This window comes from Schistocerca gregaria, chromosome 4 (assembly GCF_023897955.1).
Source record: "Schistocerca gregaria isolate iqSchGreg1 chromosome 4, iqSchGreg1.2, whole genome shotgun sequence".
In the NCBI taxonomy this organism is placed as follows: Eukaryota; Metazoa; Arthropoda; class Insecta; order Orthoptera; family Acrididae; genus Schistocerca; species Schistocerca gregaria.
Genome location: NC_064923.1, coordinates 370,441,994 through 370,454,151, shown reverse-complemented (window position 1 = coordinate 370,454,151; position 12,158 = coordinate 370,441,994). Strand labels below are relative to the sequence as shown.

The following is a 12,158-nucleotide window of genomic DNA, read 5'->3' as shown; positions in this document are numbered from 1 at the left end:
AAAATTCACCACTGTGTTAATACTATATACAATAAAAAACAAATATAAATTTATAATTTTGGTTCAGTTTTGTCTTCTGGTATTCCTAAAAAAAAGCAATTGTGCAAATCTTTAACTGTTACTATCAAACAAGTTTTTCCAAATTTGTACATACCTGACTAGATTCATCATCACTTGACTGCAAGGGGAAGCGAAAGACTTTAAAATTTGGTGACTTTGGCCAGGACACTGGTGGAGGGCTACGTATCATGTGTTCATGAATTTCTGGCAATGTTAGAGGATCTACATCCAAGTCTGCTGGAAACTCCTAAAAAATGTGATATTAAAACATAAAGTAATAGACATAGGCACAGAGTCTCATAAAGACACAAGACTCACAACTTTATGGCTGGTTTCTGCTTGTCTCTGACTTACCTGTGACATTAAGTTAGCATCATCAGATTCTGATTCTTCTACACTATCCACCAAACTTTCTCTGCTGGCAAGTACCTAAAGCAGAGGAATAAGTGTTAAACACACAACCTGTGAAATTATCCACAACTCAAACTTAAGAGGAAAACAGGCACCACCATAAACTATTTGAGTTTTCACTACTGAAATGATCACTTACAAACTTTGTGCTTATAAATATGTATAGCATCTTTAAAATCAACTCACAATCATAATTCAGTGTTAGACAAAGTACACGAGAAACTGAGCCACCACTTAACTACTACTTTCCACAGTATTTTCACATAGTAAACTTCAATTTCAATATTTATAGTGCCATGGAAAATTGAATAACATGAATTATATAACTACAATATATACAGGATAGTATAGGCACCGAGTGGCAGACGGGCACAATGAGAAACGACTGCTAGAATAGTAAACCTTTCAGATGAAGTCCTTCCTCTGTCGTGGAAGGACACACACACACACACACACACACACACACACACACACACACACACACACACACAGAGAGAGAGAGAAAGAGAGAGAGAGAGAGAGAGAGAGAGAGAGAAGCACAACTCACATACACGTGACCACCATTTCAGGATGCTAGAGCCTGACTGCGACTGCATTTGACAAAGCAGCAATCAGGGGTGATGGGGGTATGAAGGAGGCATGAGGCCTGGAGGAGGAGGGATAGCAGGGTACAGGTGGAAGATGCTCATGCTATCCAGTAGTGTGTGCAGGGGCTTGGTGGGAACAGGACAAATATGTTATGTACAGTGTCACAAAGCTGTGTCGAGCAGGGGAGGTGTGGCAGTTAAGTGTCAAAGGGGAAAGGGCTTGCAGGTGCAGTAGCACGATAGGCATGGGTAGAACTGGAGTGGGAGAAAGGAAAAGGGGTAGGTAGGTGTGAGACAGGGCTAGCAAAGATTTACACCAGGGGAGTTACAGAAATGGAGGATATTTTGTAGGGAGAGTTCCACCTGTGCAATTGAGAAAAGCTGGAGTTGGCAGGTTGGAAGGGAGAATCCACATGGCATAAGCTGTGAAGCAGTCATTAAAGCGAAACATATCATATTGGGTGGCATGTACAGCAACTGGGTGGTCCAACTGTCTCTTGACTGTAGTTTGGCAGTGGCCATTCATAAGGACAGACAGCTTATTAGTTGTGTCCACAGAGAATGCGCCACAGTGGCTGCAGCTTAGTTGTTAATTTATGTGGCTACTTTCACTCGTGGTCCTGCCTTTAATGAGATAGTAGGAGCAAGTGACAGGAATGCAGTAGGTGGTAATGGGGGATGTATAGGACAGGTCTTGCATATAAGTCTCTTGCAAAGAGTAGGAATATGGGCCATGAGGTGAGGGGGTTGGAAACAGGGCTGGAGCAGTTGTTACACCATCCTCGACTTTCCATCGTTTTGAAGTATGTAATTATGTATTTAAAACTGCATACTAATTCCCTCACAAATATGACAAAGAAGATATTACCAAACTTCCTGGCAGATTAAAACTGTGTGCCGGACTGAGACTCGAACTTGCGACGTTCGCATTTCACAGGTAAGTGCTCTACAGACTGAGCTACCCAAACACAACTCGCAACCCATCTTCATAACTTTATTTCTGCCAGTGAACTGGAAACATCTCCCAGGTTGTGGCTACAATATCCTTTCTTGCAGGAGTCCTAGTCCAGCATGTTTAACAGGAGAACTTCTGTGAAGTTTGGAAGGTAGGAGATGAGGAGACGAGGTACTGGAAGAAATTAAGCTGTGACGATGGGTCGAGAGTTGTGCTTGTCAGTCAGTAGAGCACTTACTTGCTTAAGGCAACAGTTTTGCATTTGTGCCTCACAGCAGAGTGAAAATTTCACTCCAGAAGCATCCTCCAGGCTGTGGCTAAGCCACGTCTCCACAACATCCTTTCTTCCAGGAGTGCTACTTCTGTAAGGTTTGCAGGAGAGCATGTGTGAAGTCTGGAAAGCAGGAGATGAAGTATTGGCAGAATTAAAGCTGTGAAGGTGGGTCATGAGTTGTGCTTCAGTAGCTAAGTTGGTAGAGCACTTGCCCGCAAAAGGCAAAGATCCCAAGTTCGAGTACCAGTCTGACACATAGTTTCAATCTGCCAAAAACTTTTATATCAGCATACTCTCTGCTGAGTGAAAACCTGATTCTGAAGACATTAGTAGCTGTATCTTTATAGCATGAACACTATCATTTCCACACGAAGTGCTACACTTGTCAAATGGCCTCTACTACCAATAGAGGAACATGAGCCATCACAGCTGTATTGTATGACAGGTGAATCACTTACTCCACAACAAAAGCTTGTGTTTTCTCTGTAGGCTATAGTAAACTTTTAAATAATAGCATGTTTCAAGAAAAACAATACAGAATCAACATATACGTTTTGATTCAAACTGAAGATGGAGGGGCAGCTGCTGCAGTATATGGGGAGGGGATGGGTTCAATAGTATAATCATCAAGTAAACCAAAGCTAACATATCTACGCCCACTGAGAATGCAGACCAAGCTATAGGCTGTAATTCGCTCAAGAAGTATCATATTTGACTTCCTTCTCTCTGAACAGCTCCCTTTTCATCCTTGGCCCTCCTCAATGTCACATGTGGGTCATTCTTAAGGTGGAGTTTGGGCGAACCATCCTCTTTTCCAACTTTCTCCAGTCTGTACCTTCTTTCTTCCTTGACGAAGGAACTAATATTTAAGAGAGTTAGGTACAGTTTTTTTATGTGTTTATCAGCAGTATATATTTCACCTCCTAAAGGGACGTTCTGGCCACCCATTCTGTATCTTTGTAAAAAAGATGGTACCTTGTCATTTATATAACAAGGTGACTGTCAGAGGAAGTAAACAGACAAGCTTTTCTGATTTACAGGTCAAATCAACAGCAGCTAACACAGTCACATTTTGCATAATAAATGTGTCTAACTGATACATTATGTAAAGTACTTTCCAAACAGGTATTTACTGTAAAAATGGCTGAACAATATTTTCCAAGTAACATGCAGTCGCAGAAGTAAAACTGTGAGTTGCACAGAAATACAGAAAATAATGTTTGCACTTTTTAAATGAATCTCACAGTATACTAAAATGGCATGAAAAAAGGCATCTCATCCCATAAAGGATTTAGCATCACACAAGAACATAAACAAGTCTTGAAGTCCCACAACGTCCCTCCTTATTTGTACATTTCACCTCTTCATCATTCTCACCACTCTCATTTCTTCTTAGAGGGAGCATAGTAACTACTCACAAGGATATGTCTGAGGAGGTTGATGTCATTCAACTTTGCAAGGTTTTGGAAAAGGGGGGGGGGGGATGAGACTGACCTAATTGTTTTGAGAAGGACCTAGCTATTAAAGGAATTTTAGGTTATACTGGATTTCCGGAAAGGGACCCTTCCAACAACTCTTCTGGACCTTTTGTCTTTTTGTCTGCAGCGAAGGTGTCCAGGACAGTAACTCATTTGAGGCCCAATGTAAGTTCACTATTTAGCATAAATCCACATGGAAATAAAAATAACTGATATGCTATGGATGCCAAGTATCATCTCAAGAAACTGAGTCATTCCATACAAGCAGAATTGTCAGTAAGCAAATGACAGATTAACATCTATCACAATACCATCATACCTGTCCTTTTTGTTCCTTCCTCCATATTGGGATATACAGAGTGTATCATAAAAAACTGGTATGGGTTAAAGTACACAACAGAAACAGAACATTCTAGTGAATATTGGTCTGGAAAAAAAATCGTTTGTGAGATAACTGCAAATCCATGGTTACAAAGTATCATGTACTTCAATATGAAATACTGTCCTGGTTCACATGCTCATATTTGAAATGAACACTTTCAATTAAGTTCTCATCTTACTGGGAGGGGACCCCACACTGGTACAAAGTACTAAACATGACATTCACACTAATTCATACATCTATTATTCATTTAATGTTATTAAGCGACTTAAATTGGAATATAAAACTAATTCTCACCTGTAAGAAAGGATTATCTTGTCGCGAAAGCCTCAGGGCAGCCATGTCTTGGTCTATATCCCTTGTACGACCAGGGGTGAGAGTGATTGTGGAAACAGTTGGTGAAGAGGGGCAGCATGTTGTTTGTACCATGACATCCACAGCATTTACAGAGAGGGTTGATGGTACTCTTGGTACATAGTTAGTATTTTTGTACTTTGGGGAAGTTGCTGAAATAAAAACAATTGTGACAAAATATTTTTTTACAAATTATATTTTATTTTATAGATAATAGCAAGCACATGTGCATTCCTGCACCTCCCCTCCCCCCTCCCCCACATACACACGCAAAACATGATAAAATTATAATGATGATAAAGGAATTATTAAAACTGATATTTATTAGCACTTCAGTAATTACTGAGGGAGCAAGCTGTTCTGTGCCTGCACCCACCCCCTCCCCCCTTACACACACAAAACATGATAAAAACAATAAATTATAATGATGATAAGACAAATATTAAAACTGATATTTATTAGCACTTCAGTAATTGCTGAGGGAGCAAGCTGTTTTCAGTAGGAACAATCTCCAGTGTAGACATCACCGATAGTGTAGTTCTGGTCTACAGAACTGAATGAATTTACACTTCTAGGCTTGCCTCCCTCTGCAACAGACATGAATCCCATCCAGTATGTGGGGGTGGCGACAAGACTGTTTATTGGTCGCAGGAGGATTAAGGGACCAAACTGTAAGGTCATAAGGATCTCATCTCAGAACAAGTTTGTAGAGAACAGTGTCATTAACTGTAAATAAGGTGGCTAGGGTCATGAGCCATGATTGGGTCGCTCAATCGGTAGAGCATTTGCCCATGAAACGCAAATGTCTGTGGTTCAAGTACCACTCCAGCATGAGACAACAAGGTATTTTACCATCGTATGTACAGAAATAGTATGGTGGTGCCCAGACCACTGCCAAAGCTAAGAGTTAAAAGCAATTACAGGAAATATCAAAATGAGTGCAATAACATAATGGTTTATGGCTCATGTCTGACCTTTAGACAGTATCTAAATGGAAAATAAATGTGAGTAGAAGGGGGTAAAAATCTGAGTTTTGAAAGATGTAGAGTTTGGCACCTAGAGAAATAGCTCTTTTGTTTGAAACAAAAAATGAATTGTGCATATAGCATTTTTGGCCAGGAGTCCCTTCTGCAGAGAGTGGCCACCAGTGACCTGTGCATCAATGATGATGAAATAATGATGAGGACAAAACACACACACAGAGTACTGAGTGAAGAAAAGCACCAACCTGGCTGGGAATTGAAATCAGGGACTGTTGATTGAGCATCAGCAATGCTAACTCCAAGCTGCTGTCATTTGGTTGAACAGAGACAGGAAAGATGGATTTGGTAGCATACTTCATTCAACATAAAAATAAACCTAATGTAAACATTACATTATGTATTCTTCAGTGTTTGCTGGAATCTGGTTGGAATTCATTTCATATGGAGCAGAAGCCAAGCTTCCTCGAATACAGTCAAGTACAATAATGACTATACCTTTTATGCTGTGCGTTATGCATACATCAACTCAACAATAATACTGGGTAACAGCTTTACCGGTGCATATAACTTGGACAGCAATGGCCAGGCAAGTGATCCAGCTAACCTGCAGTGATGTGAGCAGTTACAGTAAAGACATAAAAAGAGATGAACAGAGAACAGTATAGCTTTGAATGTCATTTAATATTTAAAAAGGAGGAAATAATATGTGGTAACACTCAGTGATATGCTTCTTAGGTGACCGGACAGAAAACATAACGCTTTCGATCTTAGCTAACACAGTATTGTCATTAAAAACAAGAGTGATGAAAATTCCTGACTTAAACAAGAATAATTTTTCTGCATGAGCTATGCGTGGCATAAAAGAACACTGCTGGGATTTCACCATGTAGTTAAACATTGAAGTCACTCAAAGTATTGAAGTCAATTGTCTGGTGATCTCTGAACTCTTTCCATATCGGACTCTGAGGAATACATTTCTGTACCGCTATTTTGATAACGAGGCAACAAAATCCCAAGCCACAAAAAAAATCCACAATTCCTCCTGCTCTTTTATGACATGCTGTTCTACATTTCGGTATCATTCGGCAGTGATGTGTCACAAAGCTTCATGCATTAGTTCCAGATGTTTGGCAGCTTAAATGTCTTGTTATTTCTCGCAACAAATCCCTCGACTTGGCTCCAGATCACTTCTATTTGTTTTGTACTGCAGTGTTACGGTTACAACTGTAAAAATGCAGCAATTGTACAGTGTGCTTGACACTGCGAAAATGATTGTTTTCCACATTTCTGAAGTACTTACCATTATGGCTTGATGAGACCATGTCTGACCTACAAAACCATGGGCATATTCAAACAAAGGGTATTTGATTTTTTTTATTTTTCTCCACAAAATTTAATTGTCTAATGTTTTCTTAACTTCTATAATCTTTAAAAAAATATCAAAAATTAAGAATGTATATTTGCAATGAAAACCAGAATTTTGTTTGTTATATGTAATTAGAAACTAAAAGACCTGCATTTTTTTTTTTTTTTTTTTTTTGGAAAATGATACTTAAGTATGAGTTAATTACTGTATATTCAATAAATCTCATATTTAAATGATTTAGGTATTCAGACCAAATAAAAAAAAAATTGTAGATCACAACGAGATTCGAACTGCCGCCCCACAGTATATACAGTTATCATTAAAATAAATTAAAAGCACCAGTTTGCTTTTGTCCTACAGTGTACTGTAGAACAAAAGCAAGAAGGTGCTTTTGATTTATTATAATATTGTTCTACTAATAACTGATGGAAGATTCAGTTAACAGTTATCATTCTTCAATGCTACCGATTACACCAAGCATCTAAATAGAATCTATCTGTTATTTATTATATTGTGTTTCTTGAAAAAGTCAAAGCTGATTTCTCTCTGTAGTCTTGTGAAAAACATTGAGAACAAACTGTTTCTGGCTATTAATGGTGTTCCGCCCGCTTGTTTCACCACCAAGCAGGAAGCAATGTCATCCATTTTAACAGTCCGTATTAACAGCAAGACAATGGGAGCACAAGTAGCATTTACAGAGACTGTGACTGTACACGATTTTTGAAACAAAAACTACGTAGCTAAAGTATGATTAAGAAAAATGTTGATGGCTGTAAGACATCAGAATGTCTTGAAATTCCATACAGTGACACAGTAATAAGATATCTAACATATAAGTTAGACCTACTTCCAAGAGCGGAACATCACCAGTGTATGGGAGACACAGCTGCTGACCAATCATCGCATTTGTGTTTGTTTATGTCAGGTTTATTCTTATGACCAAAGTATAAATGTGGAGATTCTGGACGAAATAAATGAAGATGTCCTCGTCACAGTCACAGATCATAAAGATATCATGAACGAATCTAAACTATAAGAGGTTTCGGGTGTCGAGTGCATAAACAGGATTTATATAGGTGGCTCATCAACAAGTTAGATCCCATGGTGCCATGTAGGTGCCTATGGCTTTCCAAGAAGAAATAATTATGGATGAGAATGTGATTGGCAAAAAGTATTACGGAAGCAGTACTGACTTTGATTCCCTGAATATGACAGGAAAGACAGCAAAGTGATGGACACTGGTGAAGTCTGTACAGTGACATAACATTCATAGTCCCAAGCAAGTCTGTTATTAATGGGACAGGAAATGTGGACATAGGAAGAGAGACTGCAGAAATTGGTTGGAGGTGTTATCTAATGAAGGAAGTGGGTCTACTAACGAGAAGTTGGGTTTCTGGAACATTGGAAGCAAGTGAAAGGTAATTGTATAAGCAGGTGAAGAGGGAGCTCAATTAAGGCAAAAGTTTATGAGACATATTTAATGTCCTGAAGATCTGCTCGAAGTCCTGTTGGTCTTCTGGGGTGGGATAATAGTGGTGAGCTTTTAAAGCAGACATATAGGAACACTGACAAATACCTTCATCCACAAACACACTGTGTTTCATTATCATCATGGTGGAGACTTTGTACTTCGGAAGGATGATAAGGAAGATCTAGTTTTAAGGTCATGAATAGCTGTTCATTCTATAAAGGTACTTTTAGATTCACTAGGAAGGAATCTGGGGAATGGAGATGAGGTCAGTTTGAAGATGTGGCATTCTTGACAGGTTATTAGGGGCTGCCAGATAAAATGAGCAAAAGACCGTGGTTGGAGGGAAGTTTATTTATTTATTTACTTGGCCATCTGATGTTTTTAATTGATACACGTTCTATCATTACATACAGGCCTTTACATTTTGATTATGCGATAACAATTTTCAACAAAATGTGACTATTTCGCTTACATTTGTTTACCAGCTTAAATTTTGATCTACAGCTTGTTCATTGTTTTGCACTGGTTATTATTCATATAGCCCTTTACTATATAATGAGTAACTCCTTCATATGTACAGAGCTAGTGTTAGTTTTCTTCCAAATAAAATTATTGATTCAAAGTATGCAAAGTAAAACATTTTGAGGACTTATTTGTTTACAGTTTGGGCTAACTTTGGTAGTGCAGAGCAGCCTGAATTAATTTTACTGTTTATACTGCTGATGTGCTCTGTCTATATTGATTTATCATCAAGGTGAAGATCCAGAAATTTTGCATGTGGTGGTTGTTCAAGTTCATGTTCCTTGATTTTTAACACTAACTCATTATCTTTTGGTTGAATATTTTTAAAGCTCATGATGTTTGTTTTTCTGTAGTTTATTATCAGTTTATTATTTATAAACTAGTTTTCTAGTCTGTGTAATTGCATAATACACTTACAACTTAAAGTGTAGCTTCTTCTAGAACCATTCCCCTTAATTAAAATACTTTTGTCACCCACAAATAGTATTTATTTTTGTTTAATTTCCTCCTGTCTATCATTAACATATATCAAGTACAGCAGAGGCCCTAGGAGCTACCATGTGGCATCCGGTTATGGGTCATACCCATGTCTGAGTAGTATTTATTTCTTTCCTCATCTGTTATTCTACTTTATGTTGTCTGTTCATTAAGTAGGATTTTAAAAGATTGAATGCATTGCCTCTCACCTCATACACTGAAGCACCAAAGAAACTGGTATATGCATGCATATTAAAATACAGAGATATGTAAACAGGCAGAATATGGCACTGCAGTCGGCAACGCCTATATAAGACAAGTGTCTGATGAATTTGTTACATTGGTTACCACTGCTACAACGACAGGTTATCAAGATTTAAGTGAATTTGAATGTTGTTTTATAGCTGGCGCACGAGCAATGGGACACAGCATCTCTGAGGCAGTGATGAAGTTGGGAGTTTCCCGTACAATTTCACGAGTGTATCATTAATATCAGGAATATGGTAAAACATCGAATCTCAAGACATCACTGCAGCTGGAAAAGATTCTGCAAGATGGGAGCAATGATGACAGAAGAGAATCATTCAACTTGACACAAGTGCAACCCTTCTGCAAATTGCTCCAGATTTCAATGCTGGGCCATCAATAAGTGTCAGCGTGTGAACCACTAAAAAACATCATTGATATGGGCTTCTGAGCTGAAGGCCCACTCATGTACCCTTGATGACTGCATGACACAAAGTGTTATGCCTCACCTGGGCCTGTCAACACCGACATTGGAATGTTGATGACTGGAAATATGTTGCCTGGTCCGACAAGTCGCGTTTCAAATTGTATCAAGCGGATGGTCACGTATGGGTATGAAAACAACATCATGAATCCATAGATCCTGCATGTCAACAGGGGACTGTTCAAGCTGGTGGATGCTCTGTAATGGTGTGAGGCGTGTGCAGCTGGTGTGCTATGGGAGCCTTTTTAACATTTTAATGTTCGGATAATAAGTTGCCATCTCTTTAATCTACGAATCAGTTGTCTTTAAGATCCCTTCACCTTCACACATAAGTCTATACAGTAAAGAAAGGCCTTCCCAGTTCTTGGTTGATCCATGATAAGACAGGCAAAAGTATTATCTCTATTTTTATTCGCTCTCTCCCTTTCTCTCCTTTATCTATGTATAGTTTTTAATATAAGATTTCATTACGTGATATAGTGATAAAAGGATCAGCCAAATAGAATCTTTGGTGGAGTCCTTCGTCTTGGTAATCAGTGGCTGGCTTGCTGTAAGAGATCTTTACATTTATTATTACTGTTAAAACACTGCAGTCAGTTGGGAGAATCAATCGCTTGGACAATTTGTTCCTTTTACGAAAGATTGCAAATTACAGATTTGTACGAAGCTTTTTTGGACGATTTGACACAGACTCGGTGATTGCAGGCTCTCTTCGACACAGCTGAAACTTCCCCACTAATTACAGGGCCAACGTGATCAACATGTGATTCAGAAAAGACTCATTTGTTCATTCACTCCAGAACAAAAAAGTAACAAACCTTATTTATGGAGGAAATCGTGTATTAAATCCATCTCCATTACATGTCCAGATCTCCGGTGATTCCATGCCTTAATTATTTTCCTTTTACAATCTCTTTCTCTTCAAAACAAACCGCTAGCGGCACAAATGTTAATTGGCTTGCTTTAGCGAGAAGAAAAGCAGAATATGTATCTCCTAGAAACACGCCAATCCCTCAACAGATACTCCAGAAGCTGTCCTAGTTACCACTAACAACCGTGGAGAATGCGTATATGCATCTATGTTATTTCAAAGAATAAATGCACTAGAAAATACTTTGACGTCGACGAGCTGTCGCCGCATATATTATGAGAAAATCAGATCAGATAACTTTTCCAAAGTGAGTGAATATGGATGGTTTGATTGAAAATGATTAATTGGTGTGTGGTAGAGGGTATTTGCTGTGGGGACATTACACCTTGATACCTTTAGATTCGTCTCCAACAACTGACATGTAAGTAAGCATCCTGCCTGATCACCTGCATCCATTCATGTCTCTTGTGCCTTCCAATGGACTTGGGCAATTCCAGCAGGACAATGCAGCAACCCACACTTCCAGTATTGCCACAGTGTGGCTCCAGGAATGCTCTTCTGAGTTTAAACATTTCCATTGATCACCAAACTTCCCTGACACAAACATTACTGAACATATCTAGGATGCTTTGCAATATGCTGCTCAGAAGAGATCTCCACCCCCACGTACTCTTACGGATTTATGGACAACCCTGCAGGATTCATGGTGTCAATTCCCTCCAATACTCCTTCAGACATTAGTCGAATCCATACCATGTCATGTTGCGGCACTTCTACGTACGGGGGGCCTACGTGATATTAGGCAGGTGTACCAGTTTCTTTGGCTGTTCAGTGCATAATTTTAGTTTTTCAAGGAGAATGTTGTGGTTAACTAGGTTGTGATTAACTTTCGATAGATCACAGAATATTCCAATTATTGATTCCTCACTGGCAAGTGTTTGCAGTACATAGTCCACATGTTCTTGTGGTGCTGAAGAAGTAACTTATCTTTTTAGAACCCATATTGGCTTCTGGCTATGCTATTCTGTGATGTAAAATTTATTCATTTGTTATATACAATGCATTCAAAGATTTTAGATATTACTTGTATAATACTAAAAGGTCTGTAGTTTTCAGGTTCTCTAGTGTCACCTTTCTCATGCAGTGGTTGCATTTAGTAGTTTTTAAACTATCTGGATACAGTCCTTCTGCGAGTGCACCATTTGTCATTTCGGTCAAGGGTTTAATGATGAATTTG

General features: G+C 38.8%; 1 protein-coding gene across 1 annotated transcript in view; it reads right to left on the bottom strand.

Moving 5' to 3' along the window:
* Positions 1-12,158, bottom strand: part of LOC126365870 (uncharacterized) — an 82,559-nt gene that overhangs the window by 31,174 nt on the left and 39,227 nt on the right. Inside the window, exons 3-5 of the mRNA XM_050008559.1 lie at positions 4,445-4,653; positions 415-489; positions 155-307 (exon numbers count right to left, since the gene is read on the bottom strand). Of these exons, the coding sequence (XP_049864516.1) occupies positions 155-307; positions 415-489; positions 4,445-4,653 (437 nt within the window). The remainder of the gene's footprint in view (positions 1-154; positions 308-414; positions 490-4,444; positions 4,654-12,158) is intronic.